General features: G+C 42.5%; 1 protein-coding gene across 2 annotated transcripts; it reads right to left on the reverse strand.

Moving 5' to 3' along the window:
- Positions 1-8: 8 nt before the first annotated feature.
- Positions 9-16,448, reverse strand: naa15a (N-alpha-acetyltransferase 15, NatA auxiliary subunit a). Of its 2 annotated transcripts, none has more exons than XM_072663723.1 (20): positions 16,267-16,448; positions 12,304-12,388; positions 12,001-12,105; positions 11,574-11,731; positions 10,640-10,774; positions 8,923-9,076; positions 7,993-8,112; positions 7,808-7,903; positions 6,645-6,751; positions 6,458-6,530; positions 6,139-6,308; positions 5,806-5,958; positions 4,724-4,852; positions 4,405-4,618; positions 3,385-3,578; positions 3,188-3,296; positions 2,939-3,037; positions 2,674-2,817; positions 1,595-1,692; positions 9-1,403 (listed from the first exon to the last, which is right to left on the reverse strand). In XM_072663723.1, exons 1-20 carry the CDS (start codon positions 16,318-16,320, stop codon positions 1,197-1,199), a joined length of 2,604 nt encoding a protein of 867 aa, XP_072519824.1. In that variant the 5' UTR covers positions 16,321-16,448; the 3' UTR covers positions 9-1,196. The 2 variants fall into 2 exon arrangements, with proteins under 2 accessions (XP_072519824.1, XP_072519825.1); XM_072663724.1 differs by lacking the exon at positions 16,267-16,448 and adding an exon at positions 13,400-13,490.
- Between the last annotated feature and the right edge of the window lie 767 nt (positions 16,449-17,215).

Consider the following 17,215-nt stretch of genomic DNA (forward strand, 5'->3'; position numbering starts at 1 on the left):
AGATTCAGTTCACTTAAATTCGGTTTTATTTGCAACTGCTTCGAGTGTCAAATGATGGAACCGAGTTCAGACAGTGGTATGATCGGCAGGCTCGTGTATTGTGGAAAATGAGACAATTATTCAAACCAAATTATGGAAAACCAGTGGGACAGGGGGAGAAATTAGGAAATAGGAAATGAAAACCTAGGGAAAAAAAAAAAAAAAAAGGTCAATAAAAGTCTTGGAGAGCCACTAAGTGCAGCTCAGACAGACGTTCACTGGATAACCCAATCCCAAATTCCGGAGACGAGGAAAGAAAAACAAAAATGGAACAAAAGGATGAAAACGAGAAATGAAAAGAAGAGGAGGAGAGGCAGACACGCATCTCCTCAGCACTCCTGGTGAACCTGTATGATGCTCAGCTTATGAGCACAGTCGCAGTTCTCCTGGCAGCCAAACCGGGCCTCCTCACTCACTGACCACCTACTGGCTGACTCAGGAACTGCTCTTCTTATAATAACCAAGCCTCATTATTATTATTATTTTTTTTTTTAAACCCAGTCCCTCTTCACCCTACCCTCCCTAACCAAACGCTCTTGCAACAGGTGCCACCACCATCTTAAGTCCTTAAGCTCCACCTCAGAAGGTTTGGCACACAACCACCCGAGTCGAACCAGGACCAAGAGTATTGCTCCTCGATAGCTTTTTTTTTGTTCTCTTTAATATTCTTTTATATAAATTACTCTTAAAAACATGAGAAGGAGGCGCATGTATCAGACGAACGTGGACTCAAGTTCATCACAACCATTTTCATCCATGTTCCGTTCTCTGCATACATGCCACTTACTGGTTATTTGTGTAGGATTAGTTATTAGGCATATTAAAAAAAAAAAGAAAAAAAAAAGAAAAGAAAAAGCAAAAAAAAAAAAACAACAAAAAACTAAAGATGAAACAATAATCAAACATAAAACAAGATATCCTCTCCGTCCCCTATCGCCCTGTGGCTTGCGTGTCTGATGCCGATGCCGAAGTCCTGCGAAGCTGAAGTCCTGGTCTGGTCACTGCAGTAGAGTCACGACCTCTGCGTCTGGGTGGGGGTGGGGGGGGTCTGGTCTTGAAACGGCAGCCGGCCACCAAAAGAAAAAGAAACTCAAACGAAAAGAAAACCCACAACCTTCTTCTGGCTCCGTGCTCCTTTCAGAACCTCTCTCAACCCCTCACATCTCATTGGTCATGTCCTCATGGTCGCCGGACGATAGGTCTCCGTTAGTGGTAATGGCAGCGTTGTCCTGGTAACCGGGGGGCATGAAGGCGAGACAGTAGGGGTAGAGGCCGTGGCAGGACGCGCGGTACGACTCCAGGACTTTCTGCTGTTCCGAGCCCAGGCTACCGTCCCTCAGAGCCTGCAACACCTCGGTGCATATCTAACACACACACACACACACACACACACACACACACACACACACACACACACACACACACACACACACACACACACACACACACACACTTTAGGCTGCAACCCTCGGCCTGAACAGCAAACAGCTGAAGTAGGATGAGCGACTACATAAACTGTACAAGTTACTGATGATAAACCAACAGTAGGAGTTACCTGTATGGTTCTGCCAGTGAGGGACTCATCCAGAGAGGTAGCCAACTCTGCAGCCATGCTTTCAGAGGAGGGGTCCAGATAAACCATCATCTTTGCAGCTACATACACACACACACACACACACACACAGACACCTTTTTTAAAACCATAACACACATTAAATAATATTCACATTATGAAAAATGACCTACAAATGTTTTAATCCATTATTTGTGTTCCCTCAACCTACTTGAGTATTATGCATCTGCTACTTCACCTTGTAAAAAATTGCAAAAATGGAGATACATTGACTTTAATTAAAAATTAGAAGATCTTGATCTGCACAAGTGGAAATTCTGCAGGTTTTAGCATGACAGCAACAACAAAAAGCTTAAAACGCAAAATTGAGATGATATTTTACTAATTTATTGTATTGTAATTAGACATTTGTTCTTATTGTAAGGATATCGTGGTGAATGTGGAGCGCACCGTTTATTTCACCTGTCCAGTCAAAACAGATCATTTGTTTTTGCTTCAGGAGGAAATTACACAGAAGCCTCAGCAACTAAACCTAATCTCAGACGTTTGAGCGTTAAGACCTCCACTGTTACCATAACTAGACTCACTTCCAGTTATTCCTCAGAAATCTGCAGAAACCTCCAAACCTTACACATGATCTGTGTAAATGACAGCATTTAACGTGGAACGGAAAACTCTAAGAGTGGGTGCCAAAACTTTTGCAAACAACTGATATACAGTACATTTAACATTCTGCACCGTTCTGGTTTGTTTGCGCTGAATTTTTCAAACCTCCTGTTTTAAAACGACTGATCTTCCGCTCTCTTATTAAAATCTTAGGAACATCAACTACAAAATTAAAAGTCAACTATAATTTATTTACTCTTAAAGCGAACAGAATGCATACAAATAAAATATTTAAATTAATAATTAAAAAAATTATCAATCAATTAGTCAAAGCATCATCACTGGTCTACAGGAGTTGAGTTTCAACTTCTTTAAAATCCACAAGTTCTGAAAACAGGTTGAGAGCTTAGTCACTGCATGAGTGTGGATCAGTGGTCTGTTGGAAACGTGCGTACCTGCTAGTCTGTGGGGTATGGAGCCGGCGTATTTGCTCAGGAAGTTCTTGTTATAGCTCCTAGGGTCACTCTCTCCAAACAGTCGTGTGATCTCCTGCTTCAGCACAGTTTGCACAGGCTCGGGGAGACTCTTATTGTCAGCCACTGTGGACACAACACAACAAACCCATTACAGCAGCCGGGCTCGTCGCAGCAGCCGTTTTCAAATACAACAGCTGTGGTCAGCAGGATGGAAACCGTATGTTCAGTGTGTGCATGCGTTTACCTCCTTTGAAGAAGCGGATGAGGCACTGGTGAAGCCAGGGGTGGTCAGGGTCCATAGCGAAGGCTCTCTTCACCGACTGCAGCATCAAAAGATACTTCTCTAAACAGACACAAACAACATTTGATAATTTAAAAATTTGATAACCTGCACTGAAGCACCTCCAGATTTGTGGTTTTACTCAAACCTGACGCCAGCAGGAGCTGATTCAGGAAAAATAGTTAACCTAAATGCAGGAGAAGCTCTGCTCACCTTTTCGGAGGTAGATCTCAAAGGCCAGGAGGTGCGTCTCAATTTTGTTCCTCACCAGGTTTTTCAGAGGAGTCAAGAACTTAACTGCTTCTTCCAGGGGATTTTCAGCCTAGCAAACCAAACACGGTCAGCTCCAACCACACAGCACACAGACGAACGGAGCCTGGGCACAGAGACTACGCTCACCACATGCTTACCTTTGCCAGCTTCTCGGGTATGAGTTCCTCTTTAGGTCCGCCAATCTCTTCATCATCCTCCTCTTTCTTCTTCTTCTGGTTCTTTAGTTGTTTCTCTTTCTCTGCGTTTTTCTTCTCCTCTTCGAGCTGAGCTTTCTTCTGTGCTCGTCTCTGTTTGTTCCGCAGCTTCTTCAGCTCCTTATCCGTCAGATTTGCTTTAATTTTAAAAAATAAACAAATGATAGAAATATAAAAATGTAACAATCATCCAATATTTTATTGTTTTTAAATTCATAAAAATTGAAATTTTATAAAATGTTTATTTATTATTATTATTTTTTTAACAGCCATGGCCTAAAGGTTTTAAAAGCAGGCTTGGTACCAGAAGGTTACTGGTTTGATCCCAAAGTCTGGCACTGATGGCTTAAACAAGGCACCTTAACAAGCAACCCCCAATGTGCCCATTACCACTGTGTCACCTTACTACCCTAATCACTAGAAGTGTCAATCTGCCATAACATTAGTACCAATACTGCCTAATACTGAGAAACCTGCCCTTGTGCCACCACAGCAGCGTACCATTCGAGGCATGGATACACCTTCAGAGGTCTTGTGGGATCTCTATGGATGGCATTGATGAGCCTTGAATACCCATGAGCCTGTCACTGATTCACTGGAGCACGTTTGGTAGGTACTGACTACTGCGTACCGAGAACACCCCATAAGACCTGCCTGATGTTTTGGAGATGTTCTGACCCAGTTCTAGGTTCCAGTTTGGTTCTTGTCAAAGTGTCTCAGATTCTTACGCTTGCCCACATTTCCTGCTTTTAACACCAACGTTACCCAACTTTCTAACTGACTAACCTGTCAGTGGTGATAACGTTATGGCTGTGACAGTGTATACTGTGACAGACTTCCAGCTGTATTGACTAGCTTCGACCCCCATGTCCATGATCGTGTAAACGCAGCTTCACCAAACCGAATGGCTGAATCACAGTGTAGGAGTGTGTGTGTGCTCATGTACTGTGTACACTGCATTACTATTGTCTGCCTGGGACTCCTTGCTGTCGTCGGAGAGCGGGTTGTCGTGGAGGTTGAGGTAGATTTGGATGGCGGTGCGTGCAGCCTTAAAGTAGAAGGGATGCATGCGCAGCACGTCCTCCAGCTTCAGCAGAGCCACATAGGAGCGCAGGGTCATCTTCCTCATGCAGTACGTATGGAAGTCAAACTGGTCATCCGTTATTTCTACAAAGTGCTGGAGAGAGGAAGAGAAGAAAGATCGGTCAAAACACAGGAAAGCATTAATAAGAGGAACGCATTTATTTTTAATACTGAATCCACTGGCTGTGAGCTCACTCACTCTCTCGATTTCATGACACTTCTTGAGTGCCTCTCCGCATTTGTTCATGGACTTGTAGGCCAGAGCACACTCCGTCTGGAACCACATACACTGCATCTCGTTTAGGTTCTCCACCGCTGACGTCCCTTCCTGCAACACACATTTAAATGCATACATAGTACCGTGTGTTTTAGGCACCTGTTCAAAGGTGCTTATCTAAACAGTAAGTGTTCATTTCCTCATTAGATTACATATAAATAACATTCATACAGAAAGTCGGGGTCATTTTCCATCACTGTGCTCATCGAAACACCTCTAAAGCTCTCCTCATGGAGTCTAGGATTAATTAGTTATCACCCAGCACCATTAACGGACATTATTACCCAGCCGGCAGCAGCAGCAGTGCGGACGCTCTCAGAAGGTAAATAAAGGACTTGAGGTTCTGCAGTGTGGAGCTATTTTACAGTGGATCATAAAAAAAAACAGACCATAATATCTGACCCTTTATTAAACTCCCATGAAACGCTCCGTTTTACCAGCGGGAGAACCGGAGAACCACTCGCTCGCCTTTCTCTGTTTATAAACCAGCCCTGAAGAACCCATTCAGAACCGAGTGGAGGCTAATGCTAATGCTAATGCTAACACACACTCACGCTATGGAAACCCCAAACACACATACAGCCCATTCACCCACTATAAACCAGTTATTACACACCAGTAGAGCAACAACCACAGATACCAGTCCAGAGTGTGTCCCACTACACACACAGGCCTGACTGCAGTGCTGTAAAGGAGCTGGGAGCTGATTGGTCGGACTGTATTATAAAACCAGTCCAGAGTATCTGATTATAGAAACTGATTTTTTGGGGATTTTACTGAACGGATTAAATCAGCAGCTCATCTGATCTAAACTGTGTGTCTGGATTATTTATACACACACAGGTCAGACTGGATCTGTATCGGCTGATACTCAGCATTAAGAGACCTGGATCTGATTAGATCGAGGGGGCAAACTAACCAGATGTCCCGATCTCTATGTATTAATGATAAACATCATAACGCAAAGGTGGACACCAACAATTATTACAGAACTGCCCACTGACCCGTGTGAACTTGGAGCACATCTCCTCTGCCTCTTTTACCAGGCCTGCTTTCAGCAGGTACTTGGCGCATTTAGAGTTGATGAACCGGTCAGCAGTGTCCAGAGCTTGGGCTTCATCCATCCAACGAGCAGCCTCCCGAATATTCCCCGAATGCTTTAAAGTGAGGGGCAGAGAAACACAGAAGAGTAAGGCACAGCACTGGCGGTCATCTCTTAGCCTGAATTTCGAGAAACCACAGAAACGAATGAATCAGTGAATCAGGCTAATGACTCCGGCATTTCGTTTGCAAGATGTTTCACCACACTGCTCCTTATTTCTGCCGTGTGTTTTTACCTTGTAAATCTTGGCCTTAATGAGGAACAGCTCTATCAGCGTGGGCGTGCTTTCAATGGCAGCGTTGATGTACTCCAGGGCAACACTGTGCTGGTTGATGTAGTCGAAATGCTGAGCCAGGAAATACTGCACCCACAGAAGAGTGGTCGGGGGCTCAGTTTTTCCATCATCTGCACAACACAAGCACAACAACATGCGTTTCACCAAGCTGCATCAGACCACAGCAAGAAATCTTACACATCTACAGACCCCACACTGCCTGAAAAATCCTTCCACTAGCTGCATTAAATACTTCATCTGATCGTCAGACAGAACTCACCATTTGGGTTGAACATTCGACAGCTTCGCAAGCTCTTCTCATAGCTGACCACTAACTCCTCGATGATTGACACCTGCCGACAAACAAATCACAAGCGTGACCTTAATTACCAAAACTGAGGGTTTCCCGGTCTCAATAATGTGCTCTCATCTGCAGACACTGCGAGCTGAAGCCTAACGGCTCTTACCTTCTCTTTGTCGGTGTAGAGGGATTTGAGGGTGGTGAATAGAGGAGGACAACCTTTACTGAAGTTCATCCTCAAGTAACGGTCCAGACACTCTCTGAACTTCTCTCCTGGACAGAAACACACACAAACACAGAGAGAAGCATTAGAGCTTTAGTTGAACTTGGTTTGCTTGAAAAATTTATATTGCCATATTTTTATAAAATTGCCATTATTGTCATATTTTCAAATGATTTATTTCACCCAAAAAAAAACCCCCCAAAAAAACAGCTGGAATAAGATTGACAGCTTCACCCAATAAACTGCCCTTAAGAATGTGGGCCCTAAAACAGTGCAAGCTGACCGTAAGTTTCACAGCAGCTACTGAAGCATTTACAGCAGCTACTGAATGATTAGTAGTAATTAAACATCATCTTAAAACTCAACAATAAGCCTTGGGCTAGGTTAAATTAGTCTAAAAACAGAAATTAGTCCCGCTCTTTCGAGTTTAACGGTGCACAAAAGTTTGGACCTCACGGTTCGGTACGAGTACCATACAACGACCACAACATAAGAGTAACCCAAGTTTCCTTCTTAATTAATTTCAACAGCCAGTTGCGCAGGTTAGCGTCCATCCCATCTAGTGTCATATGGCCTGCAGTGTGTTGAGCAGTGAAGACCAAAAAGACTACAATTCCCACAACACCTTGCAAATCCAACAGCTTACAGCTAAAGGTCCATAGCTTAAGGTTTCAAGGTGGCATGCGTGCTTGTGAAATTAATGCATTTACCCTCATAGCACAAGCCGTGTTCTCTTTGTATGACTGTGTCCATCGGACTGTGAGCTCAGTACAGACATTTCGGTAAGAATGTGTGTACAGATATGCTGAATCCTGTTCTTCCGTATTCTTTAATCTAATTATGCAACTGATGAAATTAGTACAGAAACACAGGCAAAAGTCCAGATTCTGCATATTCCGCTAATCGTAAGTTTGGATTCGTACGTTTGAGAGAATATAGGAGTATAAATCTGATGACTGACTATTGTCTTAATCTGACAACTAAAAAAGTCAGAATCTTGCGGTTTACTTTCTGTACTGGAAGGTATGTACATGTAAGTAATTACTGCTTTAATTATTAGGAAATCAAACCTTTCAAGAGCGCTCACAACTCTAGCTGGCACTTACCAGTGAGGAAGTTAAGGGGCAGTCGTCTGGGCACTAAACCCTTGGGGAACTTCACACAGGCATCGTCATAGATCTGCTGCCTCTCTTCCATACTCCCTAAACACACAAAACACCGTCAGAGGCGCCAACTTCAGGACACGGACAGTGATGTGGACAAAATGAATTTTTGGTTTTTTTGAGGGTACCTGGTTTCAAAGCACTCTCCAGACCCTGGTAATAGCTCCAATTCTCAGGATTCCTCTCCTGCAGCCTGTGATAGACATCTGTCGCCTCATCTGATCGATCCAACTTCAGAAATAGCTCTCCTGCAAACACAGACACACACAAATCATCTCACCGAAACTTGCCTGACTTCAATTGTATATTAATGACCATGATCTCATTTCTCGCTCACTGATAAAAGCAGGAATTCTGTCGGAAAGTGTGAATTTTCAACCTCCAATTAAAACCTTGCGTCCATAAATATATATATCATAAAATAAAACATTGGTTCTGCAGCATTATCACGGTTATACTATGTAAACAATATTTACACATTACATATTATGGTAAACTGAGATGCTGGGGCTGTCTTCCCGCCGCTTGCACATGATCAGTCGAGCTTGTGGACGGTGGAGCAGATAGACGCCAGTGTTTCAGGGTGCTCCCATGTCTGTGTTACCTTCTGGCTCTCTCCTTTCAGTTAGGCTGTTCTAGTCAGATCTGCTGAAGTCATCAGCCATGCTCTGATATTGTTGACATTCTCTGTACTACATAAATCTAAATCAGAAATATAACTGGGTATATGACTGACCACTGGGCTCCCCTGCTACCCACGTCAGACCAGCTGTCCACCCTCCAACTACTGCTGTTTGCTTACCGACTACGCTGAAGTTTATATGGACTCGAACTATTTGCTACTATAATTACATTTAACACCATTAATCACCATCATTACTTTCATGATTTTATTAGATGTATTGTTATGGTAATATCAGCACATCTGAGCAAAGAGAACTCTTATGTGGTGATACGATGACATTTTCAACAATAATTTATAAAAAGTAGAAAGCAGAAAGCCATTTTAGATACTGAATGTAAATTAAATTGTAATGTAATTATGCAGATAATCACACCTTTAGTTTCCTCCACAGCCAGTTTGTCACAGATTTGCTTCTCATAGGTGGTCAGGTGATCCAGAGCCTCTTTGAAAAGTCCAGCCTCTCTCAACACCTGATTCTGATACAGCAGCAGCTCACTGTACTCATAATCCACCTTATCTGGAGACGTCTGAAACAAACACACACACAAGCTCAACATTAACAGTGCCCTTCACATTTGGCTGTGAACGCACTCCCAACAGGCACCGAGACAACCCAGTGTTGACTTGGTTTAATCTGGGGCTGAGAGGGAGAGTCTGCTCGTGCTGTAGAGCTCTTCGTCACAAAACACGGCTTTAAAACTGCCGCAATCCATAAATCCACTTCAGATCATCTATAACAGCGTAATACAGCTTCTGAAGGCCAAATGGTGATTTTATTAGCGCTGCAAATCTCTGACGCTCTGAGGCGTCATAATCTGAAGTCAATAAAATGCTTATAATAACAACATGCAGTAAAAATGGGTTAGTTACTGAAGCACAGATTTTGTTTAACTGAAATATATCCCATCACTTCAGGATAATAATTGTGATGAGAACGTAAACCTGGGCTAGATTACCCTACTTCCACCCACATGGAGAAAAGTTATCAATATATAATAATCAAATCAATGAGGAGCTTGTGATTTTATAACGTTCCAAACTGTTCCAGACAGAACCGCAAGTCACCTAAATAGCAATATATGCACATATTTATTCAGTATTGTCATCTGTCTGCCAATTTCCTTTTCTCCTGCACATTATTCATTCCTTATTCTTTATAACTGCACTGCCTTTCATCTCCGGTTGCTTTTTTAATGCATATATATATATATATATATATATATATATATATATATATATATATATATACACACATTTTATTTTTTACATTTATCCTATTTATTGTTATTATTGTAATTATTAATCATTTATATAATTTGTATTGTATCACTGTGCTGTATTGTGCAATTGCTACTGGCTGCTAAATTTCCTTCAGGATCAATAAAGTATCTATCTATACATTAAAATGATAATGTTTCCAGGGCAATTTTTGCCCAACAGCTAGTATTTTCAGTACTCAGTACTGTACTGATACTGAAATATGCACATCACAGCATTAGCATTAGTGACAGCATTAGCTTTCAGTGTGAATGTCGCAAACTTAAAAAAAGGGGGAAATAACTGTTGTGCGACTGACTGTACAATCAGACTCAGCAGGAATTTAGAAATCCAGAGATGTTAAAGAGAAGAGAAACTAATGGATTTGCTGAAATTTACAGAAACCACTGGAATCCAGGCACCGAAACGTGTGGGAGCTCAGTGAGTGACTCTCTGAAAAAGCGACAAGTTCAAGATATAATGCTTTTATTTCTGAATTTTAACCAAATGAATCCAATCAATTATTAATTTGATTCTCTAAACTGTACTTTACACCATATTCTTATTCATGTCCTAACCAGCCAGGGCTCATTCACTCAGTTCAGTCAATGAATATCTGTGTTATGGGCCAAGGCTGATCATTGCACAAATTATGGGTCAGATTTCATCATGATGAAGTCAGGAGGGGCTGTGAAGGGCTCATTTCTCAGTAGCGGGCATGCTTGGTAATCCAGCAAGGGGGAAATAAATAAATATAGATAAAAAGAAAGTGTGAAATCAGTAATTAGTAGGTGTGGATGGTCGATGGAGGTGTGCTTAAAGGTGAAACATGCCTGCTGAGTTTTGCGAAACTCCTCCACTATCTTGGCCGCCATCTCGTAGTCCTGCAGAAGGTGATAAGCAATGGCATAACCAATCCAGGAGGCTCTCTGAGCCGGCCGCAACTGCAGCAGCTGGTACCTGGTCTCCTAGGGTAGAATGAAAGAGGAAGGGCAGATATCAGAAAGAGTGAGGAACACTGATGCGTGAGTGGACAACGAAAACATAAAAAGAACAGAACGTGAATTAAAACTTGGTGAACGGCGAGGGGACATTTGTGGGACACTGAGCTGTTGTGGGATTGACTGTACCAACACATTCAGCAGCAATTCTAAGCTAATGGAGCGCTGCAATTTACAGAAGCGACTGGAATGAAGGCACTGAGTGGTAAGGTCACACTCTGAAAACAGGCGTAGTTGCGAACTTAGCGACATGCCAAGTCTAAGTAAGAGGGAAAGCAAGCAAACCTGGATGAGCCAGTCTACTAAATGAGCCTGAAAACTGTGGAAAACACTCCTTGGATCATTCCCTTGTGCTCTCACGGGAGGCTTTACCTCTAAACAGGTGTGATTTTTTCTAAAGAGCTTCCGATACTGAGCACAGACACAGATTCTTATTTATTAATTAATGTTTAAAAAGTATTAATGTTAAAGTATTAAGTGTGAAATGTGGGCAAATCCTAGAACTGTGTGATTGGGGATTCAGTCCAGAACAGTGGAAGACGACTTCAGGCCGATGTGAATACCACAACTACATGAACTGGAGGAGAGGTTGAAGTAATGGGCAATTAATTCTATGTGCGTTGAAGGCAGGGGTGTGAGGGGTGGAGGAAATTCTAGGGCTGGTCAATGTCCTGAAACCAAAAACTATAACACTATGGCATGTATGGCACGATGATGGGTCACCTCACTCTGAGCTGTATGCAGACAAACACAGATTCTCTCTTACTCTATAGCCCTCGAGGTCCCTCATCTGGATCTGCAGAAGTGAAAGGTCTCTGAGGATTTGCAGATTGTCTTTGTCCCATTTCAGGGCATTCCTGTAGCACTTGATAGCCTCGTCGTACTTCTTATCGGAGCGCTGCAGCAAACCGTACACATGCCAACCTGAGAGGAAGGAGTCAAGGACACAAACCACCACCTAACCTTTGAGCTCCTACACAAGCTCCAAACTTCTCCATGTCAAAAATCACTTACCAACCGGTGATTCGGCACCTGTCCATTAGCTTCACCTATAAGCACTGTAGCTATATACACCCCGGACCTTTCCTGACCTGAAAATGATCAAACTTAACTGCAGTGCATTTCCATACATTTAGTCGTACGTTTAGTCGCGCGGCTTTATTTGAAAGAACCGGAAGCTCGGTGGAGGATACAGACATGACTCTTCAGGTCGTTGCGGAGGCCTCTCCTGACCAGATCATACGCCTCTTCTTTTCTTCCCAAACAATTCAGAGTCAGTCCCTTCATCGCCAGGGTCTCTGCAAAGATCAGACATGGGAGAAACTTATAAAATACATAAGCTGTAACAGGTGCTTTCCTCAGAGCGTGTCAACTGCCCGCCAATATCGCATTGGCTGCAGTTAGAAAAGAGGCACATATATACACACATACATTTATTTATAAATGGAACAATCAGTTTCCCATGGCATGGGGCCGTCAATGAAAATCAGTCTTACCTCCATGTTCGGAAAACTTTGGGTTAGACAGGATCTGCTTGCAGAACTTCAGCCCATTTCTGTATTGCTTGTGTTCGTAGCATCTCTGAGGGAAGAAGGAGAAGAACCAACCATTACTGTTACACTCCTTTAGTTCACACCAGATAATAAGGTAGACTAAACAGGTTTATACTCCAACCCAACCCATGAACCGGAGCCCATTCAGCGACCCCTCCCAGTCGTAAACCCTTGTAGGCAAACATGCAGAAAAGCTCCACTGTGTGAAAGAAACCCTTCCTTTGATACTGAACATGCAGGCGTCTGTGCATGTGACAGCGCACCACAGCGGTACCACTAAAAATGCCAGTGCCAGTCACAGAAAGCTGGCTTAGACAGCAGGACACTGATTACAAACAGATCCCCATCTATGCTGTCAGCGTGGCCGGTTAGGCATCCACAGGACTGCCTGCCAAACAGCCACACAGCAGTAATGTGCAGGAATGCCCCCCTGGCACAGGCTCTCCTAGGCGAGGGCTGTGGCCCGTCCAGCGCTGCTGTTCCCACTGGGCCCGTCAGGGAGACGGTTATCTACCATTAACTCCCTCTTCCTTTTTTTTTTTTTTGAGTTACACGGCTTTAAAACAAAGCCCTTTCAGTTTGTCAAGAAAAAACATGAACAGCCAACTGTTCAAACGGCAACTTTCATTAAAACAGCCTCGTCAGCCAGTTTAGCGGAGTTTAGTGCAGTGTCCCATCAATACGGACCACCGTACTAACAGAACTTCAGGTTTGGCACTACTAGAGCCTTTTGCAAAGCGACCAAAAACCATAGTGTGACCCGTATCTTGATATATTTTTGCCGTATCCTCTCACACCTCTAACACCAAAATAAGCAACAGAGCTAATTATATTTATAGCTAAAAATTACAACGACCGCGTTTAGCAGATGCTCCTATCCAGAGTGACTTACAGCAGAGCTTCACTGCTTACTCAGAAAATACCCTTAACTAGTTTATGAAGACTAGAGTCCAGAAGATCCTCTAAACTTAGACTCTACTGAATACAGAGGTCAGTACGGAGACCACAGTACTCCACATACTCTACACACTTTGCACACCAAGTGCTCTCAGAAGAGGAGGGTCTTCAGTCTGGGTTTGAGGACAGTGAGTGTTGGACTCTGCTGTTCGGACACCCAGGAGAAGTTCGCTCCACCACTTCAGAGCAGGACAGAAAAAAGCCTGGACGCTCGGTCGAGCCAACTGTACTTGAAGCTGGAAGGGCTCTTGGTGCAGATCGGCTTTTGACCATCGCTATCAAGTACGGAGGGGCTGGCTGGTCCAGTCTTGGCTTTGTAGGCCAGAGTCAGGGTGATTGAATCTGATGTAAGCAGCAGCTACAGGAAGCCAGTGAAGAGATGTCCTTAAAAACATTAAAGACAGTTCAGATATTCACCAGGGCAATTACAACTACTAGTACTACTACCACCAACAACAAGAAGACAACCATATTCACCATTACTGTTAGACACAGATAGAATTTGGCCTCTGCCCTACAAACGAAGCTCTAGACAGCAAAATGAACACCTGCTAAATTAAGAAGTCGGTTAGTGAAGATGTTAAAATGCAAACAAACTCATTCAGAGTAGTTTGACATGAAATGCCCTTTCTAAGACGTCTGTACCGACCCAGAATTGAACAGCGGCTTTAGGAAATAGACGGATTACATGTAATTAATGCTTATAAAAGTTTAAAACCTTCTGTAGAAAGTTACTACACACTATGGTTATGAACTAGAGCTGGCCGATATGACGATATTGTGATCAATTTTGTTCTCGTGATAACGATAAGCTTTTCTAATCATATGGAGGAGACATATGTTAGTGTAATAAACACTGATCAGCTGCAGGTCTCATTACAGACAGTGTAATTAGACTGGTTAGATTAGACGAAGAGCAGCAGATCTTCAGTGTAAATCACAGTGTTCAGTCTGGGAGAGTCTCTGATTAGTCGTTTTTAAGAATCTGTCGCTACTGATGAAATTTAGTCAGTGATTACACGTATCGTGATACATTTTACGTATCAATAATTTAAAAAGGTCTTTAAATATGGTGGTATTTTTTCCATATCGCCCAGCCCTATTATAAACATACTGAGATGCCAGACACGCCTGTTTTGCGATACATTTGTGGGGTTTGGACTAGGGATGCACCGATCCGGCTTTTTCAGTCCCGATACCGATACATAAACTTCACATATCGTCGGTCGATACCTGATACCAGTCTGATACCAGCTAAATCAATAAACTGTATATCTTATTATGTGGGAGAGACTTAAGGCATCAGGATTGACTTAAACATTACTTTATATAACATTAACAAATTAACACAGATATCTAAATGTACTAAATTGCCATTTATTTATTTATTTGCACATTTAGTGCAGTCTCACACCACCAATACCATGGATCGGCCAATTGTCTGATACCCGATCCACCTAATATCGGATCAACGGTCCTAAAGAAAATTCTGGGGGGAAATAAATACATTTTTTTTTTAAAAATGCAGACCTGACGGTTGAATTCAGGACGGAAAATATAGATAACACCGCAAAAACACACACTACACTATTCTGACATTGTCTAAATCCATCATTTTGATTCTGACGGTAAATAAAAGCAAACTGCGCAAATCTAATTCAAGGTTCTTATTAACGACCACCGCTGCAAAGAAATACTGTACAAAGGACCGTGTTTCATTTTTTATTTATTTTTAAATCTAATTTTTAAACATTAACAACTGAATTACACTGAAATTTAATCGCTTTTAGCTTTAGGAGCTTAACGCTCTTCAGTCTTAAGGTAAAAATCATGGGGAAAAGGGGTCAAAACAATCCAGTCTGACTGCAGAAGTTGATTGATTGATCGATTGATTGATTAATTATGTTTTTTTTTTTTTTAACCCATAGGGAATAAACCACATTACTGCAGCATCAGGACAGTGCAAACTGTAATAACCAGCTTTTATAAATATAAATATATATAATTATAATTGACATAAGTAAAAAATATAAAAAACTTACACAAAAATAGTTCAGACACATTACAGACTATAATACAATAAAAATAAACTAAAATAAAAGCAAGAAGTGGTGTAAATAAGTATAAACATACAGCCAGCAGCTACACAGCTACTCAAGGGTAAGCTGTACACATGCTGTTGACAACCCGGCAGCGCAACCCTGCCACCCCTCACCTTAGTCCACTCAATCCCCGATCGCCCAAATTACAGGACTGACAGGCTGAGATGTCCTGACTGGACCTCATATCAGGCACAACTTTCAGCACCAGCATCTCAGAGGAGCACAGCCCACTGATGCTCACCATCCAGCCCCATGCTTTACAGCCCAAGAACAGCTACAAGCTGGAATACCTTAATAACCTTCATTAATAGGGATAAACCCCAGGTTTTAATTGTGTTTATTACCTAAACCAGCTTTAGAGGAGCTGCTCACTCAGACTACACCAGTCACCCAGCCAGCCAGGCTGCTCACCGGCCAGCTAGCGAGGCAGCTTCAACACCCCCGAGCCAAGCTAGCGAGGCAGCTTCAGACCCTTAAAGTCCTTAATTCACCTCTTACCAGCTATTAAAAGTTGAATCCGTCCTTTTATTGCATCTAATCGGCTGTTTTTCGCAACTTCAGCGAAGTCTCCTAGAGAGGCTAAGCTAGCTAAGCTAAGCTAAGCTAAGCTAAGCTAGCTGAGACAGCATGGGCACATTCAGCAGCTACTAGCTTAGCTAGCAAACCCCCAAAAGCCTAATAATGAAGTCTGCTTAGTGGTTCAGCTCCTAAACCCATGTCTTTACTCCTGTACAGACGACTATGAGTGTGTGTGAGTGTGTGAGTGTGTGTGTGTGTGTGTTAATGTCAGCCGTTAAAGAGCCAAAGCGACTGACACACTGTGGCCAACAACCGTCCCTCAACTTACCAATATTCTCTTAAAGAGGGCGTTCTCTTTAGGCGGCAGCGTTATGGAGGGCATTGTTGCCTTGTGTAGCTGTGCTAGAACATTAAGCAGAGCTGAAGGTTCTACTCCAGGGCTGGGTTGTGTGTGTAAAGCGGCCGAACCGCGCTGGGTGTCGGACTGTGTGTCTTCACGTGGTGACACAAGGCCTGCGGAACCAAAATGGAGGCTCGGGCACTGTCTGCGCATGCGCGGAGCGGAGAGGAGCGGCGAGGAGGGAGGGGGGAGGGGGAAGAGGAGGAGGAGGAGGGGGGGCAGGAGGGGGGCGTACGGAACCAAAATGGATATCTGCTGATAATTAAACTACGTAAAGTAAAACTACTGTTTATAAAATATAAAATACTGCTCATCTGAGCATGCAGGGGGCATTTATTTATGACCATAATACAGCCGCACCTGCAGAACCGGAATACTGCTCATCTGAGCATGTAGTCGCAATCACGTCAGAACCAAAATTAAAAGTTAGAAGCACATTTAGAAATATTCTGCTGATTATTATTTAGCTTAGATAAGGAAAAGCATCTTTCTTAGCTAGGTAATAAAGTTATTGCGCAATACTCCGCATAAATATATAATATAATAAAAGCCCCGTGTTAAAAGACTTAATGCCTAATGGTTGATGTAGCTATGTAAATGCAAAAAATCCTGGATGTAATATAATGCTATTTAGCATGTGGCTGCACACAATAAACATTATTTGTAATTATTATAATTACGATACGATACTTTTATTGTCATTGCACAATGTACAACGAAATTCAGCAGCAATCCTTAAGGTGCTTAAACATACAATAAATAACACAACTAAAAAAATTAAAATATACACACAAATTTACACAGTGATGCACTGATTGATAATTATATATCTCACCGTAAGACCGCACTGCATTCTCTTTAATATTATTTTATTAGT

The sequence above is a fragment of the Salminus brasiliensis genome, chromosome 19 (assembly GCF_030463535.1).
Source record: "Salminus brasiliensis chromosome 19, fSalBra1.hap2, whole genome shotgun sequence".
Classification (NCBI taxonomy): Eukaryota; Metazoa; Chordata; class Actinopteri; order Characiformes; family Bryconidae; genus Salminus; species Salminus brasiliensis.